Source organism: Pan troglodytes, chromosome 13 (genome assembly GCF_028858775.2).
Source record: "Pan troglodytes isolate AG18354 chromosome 13, NHGRI_mPanTro3-v2.0_pri, whole genome shotgun sequence".
Taxonomy (NCBI): domain Eukaryota; kingdom Metazoa; phylum Chordata; class Mammalia; order Primates; family Hominidae; genus Pan; species Pan troglodytes.
The window spans coordinates 103,859,053-103,876,928 of record NC_072411.2 but is presented as its reverse complement, the minus strand read 5'-3'; the positions used below and the strand labels follow the sequence as shown (position 1 = coordinate 103,876,928).

The 17,876-nt window shown below is 39.5% G+C and overlaps 1 protein-coding gene across 1 annotated transcript in view; it reads right to left on the bottom strand.

Annotated features, from left to right (window-relative positions):
- The window catches only part of CDK15 (cyclin dependent kinase 15), an 88,737-nt gene that overhangs the window by 49,244 nt on the left and 21,617 nt on the right, over positions 1–17,876 (bottom strand). The window contains exons 7-8 of the mRNA XM_009444001.5: positions 11,941–12,064; positions 10,149–10,269 (exon numbers count right to left, since the gene is read on the bottom strand). Coding sequence (XP_009442276.1) covers positions 10,149–10,269; positions 11,941–12,064 — 245 coding nt within the window. The remainder of the gene's footprint in view (positions 1–10,148; positions 10,270–11,940; positions 12,065–17,876) is intronic.

Here is a 17,876-nt window from a genome sequence, read left to right as displayed (position 1 = left end):
GCAAAAATCAGATTTTTATTCTCATAAGTCTTTTGAGTGTTAAAAGTGGTTCAGGTGACTGATTACAGAGACTATCCCCATGGTCCCATACTTCTCTCTCTCTCTCTTTTTTTTTTTAACCGCAAACCTCTTTCACTATACCACATAATTTTGCAAACTCTCTTAATCATTTTGCCATTTTTGTGTGGCATGATAAAGAACGAAATTTAAGTAAAACATTTTATCGTAGATAATATTATTAAAAATTTATTATCAAGTTTATTTTAAAATATGGTCCTTAATATTATTCATATGTGTTTATTACATATGATATGTGTTTATTACATATTTTTACTTTTTCCATCTGACTGCAGACATATGGTCTTTTTTTTTTTTTTTTTTTTTTTTTAATACAGATGGGGTTTCGCCATGTTGTCCAGGCTGGTCTTGAAATTCTGGGCTCAAGCAATCTACCTGCCTAGGCCTCCCAAAATGCTAGGACTACAGATGTGAGCCACTGTGCCTGGCCTGACAAACACTGTTTAGATTACTTTTCATTGATTGTGTAGGAGAAAACAGATTTCTTGATGATCAAGTTTAAAAATTGCTTTGTGTCTGGTTTGGGAACAGAATACATATTAAAAGAAAGACTGAAATTTATTTGTATCTTATCCTGTAAAAATATACAAAAACCCTTTTCATAATCAAATATTTGGTTTTAGCTTAACTGACTGGCTTGTTCTTAGAGTTTTGTTTAAAAAATGATATCAGACTGAGCTTTGCAAGCAGGTTTTTCCTCCAGCAAGCAACAGGTTGTTTTTATTGCCAATTTTTTTTTTCTTTTTTTTTGAGACAGGGTCTCACTCTGTCACTCAGGCTGGAGTGCAGTGGTGCAATCTCAGCTCACTGCAACCTCCACCTCCCAGGTTCAAGTGATTCTCCTGCCTCAGCCTCCTGAGTAACTGGGATTACAGGCATGCATCAGCATGCCTGGCTAATTTTTGTATTTTTAGTACAGACAGGGTTTCACCATGTTGGCCAGGCTGGTCTCAAACTCTTGGCCTCAATTGATCCGCCTGCCTCAGCCTTCCAAAGTGCTGGAATTACAGGTGGGAGCCACCACACCCAGCCTTATTGCTGATTTTTAAAAAGCCAATTTGGATATAACAGCCCCATTTTATTCTTTTTCTTTTTTCTTTTCTAATTTTTTTTATAGAGATGGGATCTCACTGTGTTGCCCAGGCTGGTCTTGAACTCCAAACCTCAAGCAATCCTCCTGCCTTGGCCTCCCAAAGTACTGGGATTACAGGTGTGAGCCACCACACGCTTGGCCTATTTTTTCTTTTCTACTGATTTCTGCTGTATAAGAAACATCTTGATATGTGACACAAGAATTTTGATCAGATAAATGTAACTTATGAATTTGGTAAAGTATCTTGAGGTAAATTTGTAGAATTATTGTTATTTTAAAGTTCCTCATTAACTTGTATTTAAATATCCATGTTCTTTTTGTCTCCTGTCTTTAAAACAAGAGATACTAAGGGTGTAAATGAAACAATATATGAAGGCAAATAAAAGTGATGGAAAACTGTCAAATGCTTAAAAACACCCTGGTTGCTAGCAATGGTCCACTAAGAGATAAGCCAACTGAGAAACCTAGTTAGTGGGCACCACCAAATGGTCTCCACCCTGCCCCCCATGACTTCTCCACATGCACTTTCTTGAAAGGCCTCAGACCATTTTGTTTTGGAGTAAAAATAAATACGTGTCTGTGTATATAAAATACATGCATAATTGGGTTATTACTTGGTTATAAAAGAGAAATGGAAATGTATTGGCTTTTAAAGGCATGAACTAACCCTCTATCCAGTTCCCAAACACCTTCCAGAAACCCCAGGAGCTCACAAACCACTAGAAGGATTGAAAATATTTTAAACAAGTTTCAAAAAATGACATTCCTAGGTTTAAACCTGTAATTCACTTTCTTTTCTCCCCCAAAAAGCCTTCCATTGCCTGGAAGAAGCTTGTTGCCTTTTCATGGTGTGTTTTCATACTTAACAGCTGTAGGGAACCAAGAAGTCATTTTGTTACGCAATTCCTTAGTGTCCTTTATCTTCTATACCACTAAACTTGTATACAAAATTATGTAAAATATATTGGCAAAAACTAGAGCATTCAGGCCATTACGTAAGTACCATAAAGTAACACAAGATGTTTGTGTTCCAGAGATAAAATGCCAATATTTGGTTTATATGGTTGAAATTCTCCATTTGCATTTTGGGGAACGTTGAAACCTTCCTCATCTAACAAATCTAAGTCTAAGGTTACTCATTTATATACACGCACATGCACACACACTATGTATATAGTGTGTGTGTGTATGTGTGCACTTGTGCAAGTCTTTAGAACACTTATAAGACAAAATTCCTAAATCAATTTTATTTCAGTACATGGACTATCCATAGGTACTGTAAATATCAATGCATTGATAACAAAACAAGCCCACACTGTAAGTTTGAAAGGTGACAGATCTGTTCTAGGTGTAAGCATTGTAATCCTAGCACTTTGGGAGGCCGAGGCGGGCAGACCATGAGGTCAGTTCGAGACCAGCCTGGCCAACATGGTGAAACCCCGTCTCTACCAAAAATCCAAAAATTAGCTGGGTATGGTGGTGTGTTCCTGTAATCCCAGCTACTCAGGAGGTTGAGGCAGGAGAATCACTTGAACCGGGGAGTTGGAGGTTGCAGTGAGCCGACATCGCACCACTGCACTCCAGCCTGGGCGACAGAGCCAGACTCCATCTAATAAAAAAAAAAGAACTATGCAATTTATCTTATTTTTTCATTTCTGTTCAGAACTGTTTCTTTTTTTTAATTTGCTTCTTACCCTTAGGAATACAAGTCATGTGGCTATCATCTATTTTGCCCACCACAGACTATTCTTAAAGCAAACATTTTAAATATTCTGAACATTCAAGTCCAGATAGGGAACCAGCTTCTATTTCCTTTTATTTTTCTGTTTTGTCCTTAAATCTGCATTCCTGGGGCTCCTCTTACCCTACATATCTTTAAGCTTCTCTGAGGATTTCTGCTGTGTGGAGATACCCGTGGGGCAGCCCGTGTAGACGAAGGGGAAATTCATATGCAGGGGAGAAAAGACCCGGTGGCATCAAACATTAAACCCTTCCAGAAGGGAGAGATGTGCTGGGTCATTTTATTGTTCCAAATGTGGTTCTTCAGTCAAGTTAGAGGAAACTGCTTAGATGTTTTCTCCTCTTTCTGGTTCTCCTCCTACTTTTTCTCTATTCTGAGCATGAACAAATTCTTCCATAAGAGGGGGAAAGATTCCTCAGATTCCTTAGGCAGTCCCTGGAGAAAAAAATCCATCTCGGGAGTTTTAGGCTTTTTGGAGGTGCAAGGAGAATATCAAAATGTTGTTGGGAGAAATGAATCAGTATTTCATTTTTTACTGTTGAAGTTAATTCAGAATAACGTAATATATGGCAGTGACATGACATTCTCACTTGCTTTTCTCTAGACCACCCTTTTTATATTTGGAAGTTTGCAGCGAGAAATGTGACAGTAAATGATCTGTTAGGCAGAGACAACTTTCTCTAGTCCTAACACCAGCAGCTGCCTGAAACTGATACTGAATAGATGACCTTGTGTACTGAAATAAATGCTTCTGGAAAACTCAGTGTACTATGACATGGATGAACCTTGAAAATGTTATGCTAAGCAAAACAAGCTAGACACAGAAGAGGTATTGTAGGATTCCACTTTTATATGAGGTACCAAGAATAGTCAAATTCATCAAGATAAAAAGTAGAATCGTGGTTACCAGGGACTGAGGAGAGGGGGTAATGGGAAATTATCATTTAATACGTGCAGAGTTTGAGTTTGGGATGATGGAAAGTTCTGGAGATGGACAGTGGTGACGGTTACACAACAATGTGAATGTACTGAATGCCACTGAATTGTACACCTGAAAATTGTGATGAATGGTAAATTTTATGTATATTTTAACACAATACAAAAAACTAAAAACCACACCATTTAATAATCCTAAAATATTGCATTTTTCTCACTAAAGTCACTAATGGAATCTTTTAAGGTCTGAAAAGGTAGCAGAAAGAGAGAGAAGAAAAGACGTCAGAAGATGAGAGAATGTTGGTTGGGAGCTTTGGGAATAACCAATATGTCCTAGTTGCAAGTTTTCCATAATTAACTAGAGCCCCTGTTTATTTGCTCTGGCCCCCTACTGACACTGCTGCCACCAGGCCTCATTGTGAAGGAGAGGCTCTGCACTATGGGTTATAATTGGTTTCTTTAAGACAAATGCACTAATGCTCACCCAGTGTCATCTACCTCCTACAAGGGCATTCACTTTGGACCCTATGGGGTTGCATGGCCTAGCAGAATAGGATTATTCTTTCTTTTTCATTCTTTGTCAACTGGAAATCTTCTCCCTTCTCACTTCCCCTCTTATCACTCTGAAAAGAAAAAGAAAAAAATGGGAGGAGAGGGATCTCAGTGTAAATACCCAAGGTCTAGCAATTACTTTGAGGGTAAACAAATATAGTGAGCTCAATGGAAGATGCATATTGTTCTATTTCTACATTACATTTTTAGTTTTACCAGGAAAACAACAATCAAATGGAATGAATAAGAGTAATAACAATAATTTTGACTTATAACTGCATTTTTATATTGTGTCATTGTTGCTCATGGTTAAATTCATGAAACACTTATTCATAGATAACATACATTTTTGTATATGTGGTAAAAAGGTAAGAGATATAGGTTGGTGCAAAAGCAACTATGGTTTTGCCATTACTTTTAATGGCAAAAACTGCAATTACTTTTGCACCAACCTAATACATAGTTTAAGAGAGACTTAAAGAACTGGTAGATGAGCTGAAGAAATTACCCAGAATGCATCACAGAAAGTTAAGGAAATGGAAAATATGAAGGAGAGAAGAGAAATGGATAACAGAAGAATGTGGTCTAATAGTCTTTCATTGGAGCTCTACAGAGAGAGAATAGAATAGAGTCAATATTCAAAAAGAAAATGGCTGATGAAAGACATGAATTCATAAATGGAAGAAACACAAGATATACCAAACAGGGTAAGTAAAAAGAAATCCACAGTGGACACCTCCTAGAGAAAACTGCATAATCATAAAGGCAAAGAAAAAAGTCTTTAAAACATCCAGAGAAAATGAGATCACCTGCAAAAGGAAGATAATAAGGCTAAAAGCAAACTCCTCGACAGCAACAATGGAAGACAAAGAAGGGGAATGACATCTTCAAAGTTCTGAGAGAAAATAACTGTCAGTCTAGAATCACATCCCCAACAAAACCACCTTTCAATAATTAGGGTTTATCTTCTGAAAACAAAAACAGAGAATTTGCCACCAGCAGGCCTACACACACACAAACAAAACAAAACACTCTAAAAGATGTATTTCAGGAGAAATGAAAATTATTCTGAAAGTGGTACAAAGGAATAATGAGCAGTCTTAAATTTATTTGCCCTTAGTGAAAATAGCTTCAAAGCATATAAAGCAAAAGTGGATAGAATTCTGACAAATCAACAATATAGTGAATGAGTTCAACACACCTTTCATTGGTAGGTTAAAAAGACGAAAACAATATAAAGAAGATTTGGATAATACAATTAGCAACCTTGAATTTTTGAACATATGTAAAAACGGGTACTTGGCCAGGCGCGGTGGCTCATGCCTGTAATCCCAACACTTTGGGAGGCTGATCACCTGACATCTAAAGTTCGAAACCAGCCTGGCCAACATGGCGAAACTCTGTCTCTACTAAAACTACAAAAATTAGCCGGGTGTGATGGTGTGCTCCTGTAATCCCAGCTACTTGGGAGGTTAAGGCAGGAGAATCGCTTGAACCCAGGAGGTGGAGGTTGCAGTGAGCCGAGGTTGAGTCACTGCATTCCAGGCATGGAGACAGAGTGAGACTCTGTCTCAAAAAAAACAAAAACAAAAACAAAAACAAAAAAAACCCAGCAGCACTCAACAATTGGGTGGACACACACATTCTTCTCAAACACACATGAAGAAATTACAAACACTGATCACATATTAGGCTAGTGCTGTCTTACACTAACTTTGATGAAACAGTAAGGATTTCGCAATTTGGAGGCAACTTTTAATCTTGAAATAATTTCAAACTTATAGAAAAGTTGCAGCAGTATAAAGAACTCTCTTATATCCTCCAAACAGGTTCATCCATTGCCAATATTTTGTCACTTTTGTTTCGTTATTTTATCTATCTATCTGTCTGTCTGTCTGTCTATATCTTTTCTGAAACATTAGGGAGTAAATTGTAGATATCATGACTCTTCATCCCTAAATAATTATGTTGGTATTTTCTGAGAACCAAAGTATCCTCTTACATAACAACAGTGCAATTATCAAAATCAGGAAATTTAACATTCATCCAATACCCCTATCTAATCCACAGTCCCTATTGAAATTTCACCTATAGTCCCTACAGTGTTCTTTAGAGCACCATCTCCCCCAAGATCCAATCTAGGACCATGCATTACATTTAGTTGGCAGGTTTCTGGAGTCTCCTTTAATCTGGAACAGTTCCTCAGTCTTTATCTTTTAAAATCTTGACACTTCCAATAAGTACAGGTCAGTTACTCTGTAGAATGTCCCTTAAACTAGGTTTATCTGATGTATCCTCATGAAGAAGATGAATAGGCTGGGAGACTTGGCCTACAAGGTATCAAGTATTATTGCAAAGCTATAGACATTAAAAAAAAACTGAAATATTCACTAACAGAAAATAAAGTATAGCTAAACAGATCAACATGGATGAATCTTAGAAACATGTAACATATTGAATGAAACAAAGCCAAGTCACAGAAGACTAGAAGCAATATAACATCATGGCTGAGGCAGGAGAATGGCGTGAACCTGGGAGGCAGAGCTTGCAGTGAGCTGAGATCGCACCACTGCACTCCAGCCTGGGCGACAGAGCGAGACTCCGTCTCAAAAAAAAAAAAAAAAACCCTCAAAATCAAGTAAAACAAAAAAATAGTTTTAAGAATACCTCTAAAATGTAAAAGGATTATTTTTAAAAAGATATGAGAATACTGATGAAAAAAGGAAAAAAAATTTTGGTAGAAGGCCTTCTAGTGGAGGGACAGGTTGATGGGAAAGGGACACAGTTGATAGGACAGTACGGATTATGTTCCAGTTGTTACACTGGGTAGCAGGTTATGAAGTTCACGTTATTAAGCTTCTTAATTGGTTGGGCACGGTGGCTTATACCTGTAATCCCAGCAGTTGGGAAGGCCAAGGCAGGAGGATCTCTTGAAGCCAGGAGTTCGAGACCAGCATGGGCAACAAAGTGAGACTCTGTCTCTACACTTTTTTTTTTTTTAATTAGCCAGGTGTGGTGGCACACACCTGTATTCCCAGCTACTCAGGAGGCTGAGGCAGGAGGATCACTTAAACCCAGGAGTTGGAGGCTGCAGTGAGACAATCTCACCTCTGTACTCCAGCCTGGGCAACCAAGGGAGACCCTGTCTCTAAAAGTAAATTAAGCTTCTTAACCTACATCGGCTTTCTTAATCTTGATACTACAGACGTTTTGGGTTGGATAAATCTTTGTTGCAGGGGCTGTCCTCTGCACTGTAGGATGTTTAGCAGCATCCCTGGTCTCTACCCACTAGATGCCAGTGATACCCCCCACCACCCCACCCCCAGCTGTGAAAACAAAAAGTGTTTCCAGACATTGCCAAATGTCCCCTGCAGAGCAAAATTGCTCCCTGGTTGAGAATCACTGATCTACATATATGTTATATATACTCTTGAATGTTTTAAATATTCCATAATAAAATTAGTTTAAAATTGATGGGTAGAAGTTTCACTCTGTGAAACATAATCAGGAAGACATCATTAAGAGCTGAGTAAGCCAGAGCCTGCCGGAGTCCTTTGAAGTGACAGTGCTGAGCGGTGTGAGCTGACAGTTTCAGGAGGGTTTTGACTAGCAGATGATATTTCTATAAATTGTACTGGGTATCAGAAATCAATGACTCTACACTGGAGAAAAATGTCTGCAACTTTTCTTAATTCTTTGGGAGATCTAAAAGCTTAGTTTAGCCTTTTAGGACACCATTTAATTTTTTAAAATCAATTATGGATTTTTGAAAATGGGGCTTTGTGTTTTTATATAAACCCTTTCTTCCAAGGTACTGAAAGAGATTCATATATTTCCTTACCTTTGGGGAGTTGTCTACGTCTGTAAAGTCATCACATATCTAACAGTGGCCCCCAAATGACTGGGAAGTCTCCAGGAACATGATCCAGAGAAAATAACACTGCCATTCTAGGATGATGAGTGTCTGACAGCCCATGCTCACTATTGTAACCCATTAACCTTAGAGCCTCCCCAACTCTGTGGCTTTACTTGATAGCACCTATCTGGATTCTTTCCTTCCTTCCTTCCTTCCTTCCTTCCTTCCTTCCTTCCTTCCTTCCTTCCTTTCCTTCCTTCCCTCCCTCCCCACCTCTCCCCCCTCTCCCCTTCTCCCCTCTCTCCCCCTCTCCCCTTCTCCCCCTCTCCCTCTCCTTCTCTTTTCCTTTCTCTCTCTCTCTCTCTCTCTCTGTTTCTTTCTTTCTTTCTTTCAGACGGGGTCTCGCTCTGTAACCCAGGCTGGATTGCAGGGGTACCATCAAAACTCACTGCAGCCTCAATTTCTCAGGCTCAGGAGATCCTCCTGAAGTGTTTAATTAGCCATCACGCCTGACTAATTTTTTTTAAAAATGTAGAGACAGCATCTCACTGTGCTACCCAGGCTGATCTTAAACAACTGGGCTGAAGCAATCGATCCTCCAGCCTTGGTCTCCCAAAGCGCTGTGATTACAGGCATGAGACGGCAAGCCCAGCCACCTATTTGGTTCTTATATTTGTACTACAGTTCCATTTAACTCAGATGGAGAGAGTTTATTACCTTCATGTTTAAAAATGGAGAAACATAGACACAGAGAGGATACATGACTTTTTCAAGATAACAGAATCCAGAGTTAATTGATTAGAAATCGAACTGGCATGAAAATCATGTGTCTTGAAGCTTGGTCTTTATGCTTTTTTTTTTTTTTTTTCCTAAACCAGGCTCTGAACTACATTTGGACATGTGTGAGTATGTTCATGCAGATGTGTGTGCATGCACATGCACGTGCACACACATCTGTGTGTCTGTGGTTTGGGGATGTATGTTTGTTTCTCTGTGGATAAGGTGTCAAGGAGAAGACAAGGCAAAGGATTAAAGAGAGGAGCTAGGAGGAAAGGCGTGAAAGAAAGAGCATGAGATTGCCAGGGTGCAGTGGTGCAACCCTATAGTCCCAGCTACTCAAGAGGCTGAAGTGGGAGGACTGCTTCAGCCTGGGAGCTCAAGACCAGCCTGGACAATATAGCGAGACCCCAATCTCAAAAAATAAAATAAAATAAAAAGAGTGTCAGATTCAGAAGGTGCCTTGGGCAGGAACTCTGTGGCTCTCAGTTCAACAGTAAAAGGTTATAGAATAATTGCAAGAATCTTCTACAAATATTAGTATTTTTTTAGTAGAGCTACTCAGAAGGCTGAGGCAGGAGAATTGCTTGAATCTGGGAGGTGGAGGTTGCAGTGAGCTGAGATCGTGCCACTGCACTCCAGCCTGGGCAATAGAGTGAGACTCCATCTCAAAAAAAAAAAAACATATATATATATAAATATATAAAAAATATAAATATATAAATATATAAAATATATATAATATATAAATATATAAATATATATTATATATAAATATATATAAAAATATATATAAAAATATAAATATATAAATATATAAATATATATAAAATATATATAAATATATAAAAATATAAATATATATAAATATAAAAATATAAATATATAAATATATATAAATATATAAACATATAAATAAATATATAAAAATATAAATATATAAATATATAAAATATAAATATATAACTATATAAATATATAAAATATATAAATATAAATATATATAAAAATATATACGTGATTGCCATTTTTAGAATTATTATTAAAATATAATGTAGATGATAAAGCAACCCTCGTGAGTAGAATGACTCACATTTTCTCGGCACCACTCTTACCATATGTCCAGCTCAGAGGAATATTCAGTGGCTCCCAGCAAAGCATCAGGGGGCCGGTACCAGAGGGTCACGACTTCTGAAGAGTATGTCTGGCTGGGAATGGACTTGGCCCGGGCAAGACCTGTCCAAAAGGGAAAAGCATAAAACCCATCGTTCTGGACCTTGGCTTGCACCACGATGCACCGGACCAGGGTAAACACCATTAGAAAAAATAACACACAAACTTTAGGTGCTTTTAGTAGAACTAATCACTATCTTGACTCTTGTCTATCACTTCATCAAGTGAATTTCTCAAATTTTGGCCTGCTTTGCAGCTAGATGTGGCCTTCTTGGCAGCTGGGTGTGGTCAGGTGACTAAGTTCTTGCCTATATGATATGAACAGAGGTGATGTGTGAACTTCCAGATTATGCCTTAGTGGAGGGGTTAAGGGTTCTGCTTCCCTTTTCTCCCTCCTCCGGGCTGTGATGAGCAGGAAGTGGCAGCCATCTTGAAACATACAATTGGGGATGGAGGAGCCACGTGACAGAAGCAGCCTGGGCCAAGATAGCATGGGGCCACCATACATGCTCTGCCTGCTTAGGTCAGGACTGTGATGTGAAAGAAAGTTAAGTTTCTAGCATGTTATACCTCTGTAATTTTGGGTCTCTGTAACAGAAACTGAGCTGTTCATGACTAACATGGCCACCTTCCGTTTTGGCACTCCAGGAAAGCCCAGTTTAGTAGATAAACGGTAGGGACTGCTCATCCAAATTAATTAGTTTGGTAGGACCTTAGATGAATTTCTAAGTACTGTTCTGCAAAATGAGTCTTTCTGTCAGTCAGCTGTTTATCTCACAGAATTGCATGATCTATTGTTGGGAAAAACTTCAATAGATGAGTTTGCTATTGTGGAGAATTGATAAACAAATATCTGTTAAATGCTTACATGTCAGGATAGAAGCTGCCATCTCAGAATAAATACTGCAGTGATAGTATCACCATTTGGCATCTGCCAAACAGAGAAGAGTGGTTCCTTAGCTCACATAGAGCCAGTTTTTCAACAAGTACTTATTAAGCACCTACTATGGTACCAGGCACTAAGGATAAAATGATAAGCAAAAACAAACCCAGGCTGCCCTCATTATGCTTACAGTCCAGTTGAGACAAAATCATCACGCAAATCTATATATATTTGTGTGTGTGGGTGTGTTCACACATGTGTATATATTTGTATGTATGCATGTATGTATTTATGTGTGTGAATATAATTATAAACTGCGATAAGTGCTAAAATGGAAGGATACAGTGATACTTAGAGGAAATCTGCTTCACTTTAATGGGAATAAAACTTTGCATCTCACACTTATATAAAGAAGGTAGGAGAGCAGGAACAAGTGTCCTGGAGTCTCCATCCTGACAGGAGTCCATGCTACAATCTAGGGTTAACCTCTTTATCATCTTGGGATAATCTCAATCTATTCCAATATAATTTGTATATTCACTTAGATTTAGGAAAACTTACTAAGTACAGTTTACTCTACCAATGTCTCTATATCAAAACTGGCAGTGGGGCAGCAGGGGTGCCCAGCTTTTGGCCATCTGACTAAACTGGGACTTGGTGGAATCCTAGAAAGCTACCAATCCCTCCCTGTTTCGTGCCTCACACTTCCTTTGTGGTAGTTTGATATCCTCACAAAGCATCATGTTCTTGGGCCTCCAGTTTTCAAAGGCCAGGCCCAGTCAACGCTTAAACAAGTGCACACAAAAGCATCATTGTTCACAGCCCAGAATGAGACCCGAGGGGCGACTTACCAAAATCAGCCAGTTTGAGCTCTCCCAGGTGACTGATGAGTAAGTTCTGAGGTTTCAGGTCCCTGTGAAGAACGTGTTGGTGGTGGATGTACGCCAGGCCCCGCAAAAGTTGAAACATGAAAAGCTGGAAGGAAGAAACACTATCCATAAGGAGATTTGAGCCACCACGTGCTGATTTCGCCTCTAAATCAAAAACAGTCATCTCAAAGAATATAGTAAAAGTGTCTCTTGAGAGACCAAAAAAAAAAAAAAAAAAAGAAGAAGAAGAAGATTTTTACATTCAGAGGGGGAAGAAAAAGGACAAGGAAAGTCAAGTAACTAGACTGTGTCCTAAACAAAGGGATTCTGGCTTTTCCTGACATCTCATTTCTTTGATACTGAAGGAATTACCCTTCTTTAAAAATCTAAAGTGAAACTTTGAAGTTTCCTTTGGAACACTAGTTATTGATTTAGATGTGAAAGATTTAATTTTTTTCCCCACCGATGAACTTGGCATATAAGATCAAAGTTGACCTGGAAATGATATTCTAAAGTTTACAACTGCTTAAGTTTTCCAGGCTCTCCAATATGAAACCCTTTTAAAAACACAACACAAGGAGACCACACTAAAAAATATATCTTTAGATGGTATTAGAAAATAAAGAAATCTTTATCTTTTTAAAGCTATTTTTAAAGTCTTAAATTCAAAGTTGAAAACAAGGGAAATACACAGTACAGATGAAAAGGGAAGAGAGACCAAAATAAGTTAGACCCCCCCTCAAAAAAAATCAAAAAAGAATAAGGAACAAATTGTAGGAGGAAGAAGGGAGAAAGGGTAAATGGTAGTGGTGGAGAAATAAAAGGGAAAAACACATTCTGAGCCCCAAATTAAAAATGTTTCATGTGGTTATGAGGCACAGAAACCAAAGCCATTACTAGGTTCCCATCACTACAGAAACTTATGGGAAAAAAAGAATGCTTAGTATTCCAAGTATATTTTGCTATTTTCCAGTGCCATTGGCAATTGAGAATTCAAACACCAACATCAGTATTTACAAAGACGTATGTCAACTGAGAACGTGTTCTGGCAGTTCAGAAAGGAAGGGCTAGGCCCAGCATTCCTGGGACATGGGCAAAATGGCAGATACAGAGTTATGTGGATTAATCCTCTTTTTCAACAGCATCTTAGAAAGCTAGGACTTTCAGAGATGCTAGGACCAGTATTGATCTAACAAAGACCTGAAGACGTTGGAGCCAAATGGTCCAATGGAAGCAGGAGCATGGAGAGTTTACCTACCATAGCATACCTGCAGCTATGCAGGTTTCGTGTAGCTACCACATCAGGTTCATAAACCATTTAAGAATTTTAAAAATTTCTTATGACTCCTAGTTCAAATGTTAACTGGTTCTATGAATCTTCCCAGCATTTTCTCTTTCTGGTGCTTCAAGTATACACACATTATTCATTTTACCATTCACCAAGCCACGAAGCTTCCATAGCACAAAATTCCTACACTGACATTTAAACCTTCTGATTGGTTATAAATATAAATGTTCATGGAAAAGGTAATACAAACAACCAGCTTAAATTCCAGGTAAAAGACAAGAAGATACGATAGTATGTGCTTAAAAATACGTTTTTCAGACTGGCGCAGTGGCTTATGCCTATAATCCCAGCACTTTGGGAGGCCAAAGCGAGACGATCACCTGAGGTCAGGAGTTCGAGACCAGCCTGGCCAATGTGGTGAAACTCCATCTCTACTAAAAATACAAAAATTAGCCAGGTGTGGTGGTATATGCTTATAATCCCAGCTACTCGGGAGGCTGAGGCAGGAGAATTGCTTGAACCTGGAAGGCAGAGGTTGCAGTGAGCCAGGATCGTGCCTCTGCACTCCAGCCTGGGTGGCAGAGCAAGACTCCATCTCAAAAAAAAAAAAAAAGTTTTTCAATATGCAGGACTAGGGAAAGAGGAAGATGAAGACAGGTGGATAGAAGACAGGAAGCTGGTGACCAGTGAGGGATACAACCTTTGGGATAGCATGCTTATCCTCAGTTTACAGAGAAAACCAGGGCTCAATGTAACTTTTAAAACATGTCTAGGAATAGTCAGAGCCAAGACTCGAATTCAGACTTGTCTGACTCCACTATACCATCCTGAGAAACTAGAGAAAAGACAGAAAATGAAAACATGACAGGGAAGGAGAGAGCCAGCTGGCTGAGTCAGAGACAGAGCTTCTTAGTAGGTCAGCTTGAAATGCCTTTTATGTCCCAAGTGTAGACTATTTTCACTAATTAGCCACAGTCCCTTCCCACCTTCTTGCCATTCAACCCCTTTCCTCTCTGCCAGATACGTCTACAGGCATTTGTAAGTGGTAAAGCACTGCGGTATTAAGGTATGGTATTTTATAACCACATTTCTCAAAATTGCAGTCTGTGCTGACAAACCTCACCACCCACTCACCCTTTCATCCCTCCAACCTGGATTCTTCCTTCAACACTGCAGAAGCTTCACCAATTATTGCATCCTAACATAACCAAATATGATGGTGTCTGCACAGTTCAACATCAGCCAGATCGTGGGTGACTCTTTCCAGAAAGGCTTCCCAGATCCCGGGAGTTAGACCTGTTTCCAACTCAATAAGTTTTGGGGGAACAAAATAATTCCATTGAACTAGTATCATCCGGGCCAGGAGTTACTCAAAAACCAATGAGATCCGTTAGCCAACTCCTTATAGGGAAGCCTGAGTCCTTCCATCCCCTCTGGAATCCGTGGGACTCATTCTACTAGAAATCTGAAACAAGATAACCTCACTAGGATTCCCACCCTGTCTTCCTTGGTCACAACTCAAAATATAAGCCTCTGACTATTCCTTTTCCTCCCAACATACTCATCTCCGTTCTGCTCTGTGCTTCCTCTGTTTAGCCTCGTATCTATTGCTCCTCTCTCTCCCAAACATTTTCACTGTTTACTCTCCATTCTTCAATCCTGCTTTAAAAACTACCTAAAAGCTAACCTCTGGTGAATTTCCTTCTGGCTCCTTTCCTTAAATGAGACCTTGAGCTCACTGCTTCCCTAAAATATTCTCAAGTGGATGTTAGTTTTTCTATAACTTCCTCATACCTTTGACCACTGACAAGTGTCATAAGCTGCCTCCCTTTTCCCCACTACCACTTCAAAACCATTACTTCTCTACTTTTAAGTAAAAACCCCTGTCCCTTGGATTTTAATGCCATCCAGCCACATCTTCCATTACTCTTCTTTTAGTGGTCATTCGCTGAACTCTCAATCCCTCTCTGTCATTCACTGAAGATGTGGGCACTTGGATCACAGCTGTTGACTCCATGACATTAGTGCCCATGAGAACAGCTCTAGCCAACCTCAGCTCCAATGATCTGCTTCTCCAATCCACTTCAGACACTAACTCCCGTGATCACACACTAGATCTTGCCATTGTATGGAACTGTTTGTCCTCTGAAATACAAAATTCATCCCCCTATAAAAATGCTTTTGCAATGATTGTGTCATTCACAATGTTTTTTTACCATGGTTTCCCATGACTTTTCCTATGAAACCCAATGGATACCTCTTATTCCTTATCTTTGCAGCATTTGGCATCATAGACCATGCCTTCCTTCCTGAGGCACTCTCTTCTTTTGGTTCCACAATCTCTTAATTTTTCTTCTGCCCCTCTGGCTGTTCTTTTTATAGGTTCTACTTCTACTAAAATCTAATATATTGATATTCTGGCCAGGCGCAGGGACTCACACGTGTAATCCCAGAACTTTGGGAGGCCAAGGCAGGAGGATTGCTTGAGTCCAGGAGTGCGAGACCAGCCTGGGCAACATAGCAAGACCCCATCTCTATAAAAAATAAAAATAGGCCAGGCACAGTGGCTCATACCTGTAATCCCAGCACTTTGGAAGGCCAAGGCAGGTGACTCACTCAAGGTCAGAAGTTCAAGACCAGCCTGGCCAACATGGTGAAACCCCATCTCTACTAAAAATACAAAAATTAGTCAGGCAAGGTGGTGGGTGCCTGTAGTCCCAGCTACTTGAGAGGCTGAGGCAGGAGGCTCGCTTAAACCCAGGAAGCGGAGGTTGCAGTGAGCTGAGATTGCGCCACTGAACTCCAGCCTGGGCAACAGAGCGAGACTCCCGTCTAAAAATAAATAAATAAATAAAAATAAAATTAAAAAATAAAACAATAAAATAATAAATAATAACATATTGATATTCTTAGGGTTCCATCTTTGATCTTCTGTTATCACTCTACACATGCTCCCTTAGCTATCTTACCCACTGACAGTGCTCTAATGAACAACTGCATTCTGATGATTTCAAAATCTTTATCTCCAACTCAGATTGCCTTTCTACTTTAGGCCCACACAGTCTGGAGCTTGCCTGTACATCCCATAATCACCTCAAACTTAGCATGTCTAAAACACAATTCATGGTATCTCTCCAAAATAAATTTTTCTTTCTGATTCTCTATCACAGTGAATGGCACCATCATCCATTTTAATACTCAGATCCAGAAAAAAATATCGCTGACTCTTGTTTTTCCCATCAGTTCCGGCTAAGTAATTGGTCTCATATCTGTCCACTTTCTCCCACCATCATCTCACATCTGTACCACTGTGGTTCTGATTAGCCTCACTGTCAAGGCTGGAACCTTAACAGACACCAGCATTCAGGGAATGAGTAGAGGGAGAGAAGTTTTCTGTGTGAGTAGGGGGAGAGAGGTAGAAGAAAACAAGGAGAAAGTAGGGTCAGGGGAATATAACATTTCAAAAAAAAAGTATTGCCCTCATCCCAATCTATTCACCACACTGTCATCAGTGTAAGCTTTATAAAAAGAAAATCTGAATTTATCACCTCTTTGTTTAAAACCATTTAATGGCGCCTGATATAAAATAGCACGACTGTGATATTGTGAAATATATATTTGATCTTCAACTAAATTCCTGACAGCCAACTCCTAAAATCCTTAGAATCTCCAAAGTGATGTCTTTTTGTAGAGTTGACTGATAGCTGGCAGACCATTGGGTAGCTTAGGATAGGGACTGGTCACTGGAAAGACCAAGGCATGATTAGGGAGGGGAGAGGGGTTGAAGGTTAAGTTGATCACTGGTGGCCAATAGTTTAATAAATCATGCCTACACAATGAAGCCTATGCAAAACCCAGAAAGATTAGGGTACAGAGACCTTCTGGATAGCTGAACTGTCATGGAGGCTTCTGGAGGGTGGCTTGCCTGGGATGGGCATGGATGCTCTGTGCCCCTTCCCACATTCACTGATGCTTCCACCTTGGAGAACTCATCCCTACTCCCACCTGCTTTGATTTGGATAACCTCTTCCTTTGTGCCTCCATATACCCACAATAAATTCCTTTATTTATTAGTGTGTCCCTCACAAATCCACAAGGTCAATGCAGTCAAGAGTATGACTTTTAGCTGTATTCCTGATGCTTGTAATACTGTCCACCATACCCTCCTTCTTGAAATTCTTCTTCCCTTGACTTCCATGACAGTGTGTATTTTTTTTTCAGATGCTCTACATTCCTATAAGCTGCTTCCCTTCATTCCTTCATTTCCTGTTCCTCTTCTCATCCTAAAAGGCAAAAGTCTCATCATCAGTCCTCCTCTCTTTGTGTATTTGCTCTTTTGGTTGCCTACTCCTTGTCTTCTAAACTCTATGTGCTGATGACCCTCAGATCTACACGTCGAGCTCACAGCTCCCTTCTGAGCACAGATTTCCTTTTAGGTTGCCTACTGCTCATTTCCCTTTGGAGATCCTGTCTCACCTGGGACCTCAACACGTCTGAAACAGGACTCCTCTTTCTCTCCAAACCAACTTCTTCTCCTATTTCTGTTAATAGAGCTACAATTCTCCTCGTCAGTCAAACACAAAACCAGTTATGTTTGGCCCCATCCTTTCCCTCCTCATGCTCACATTAC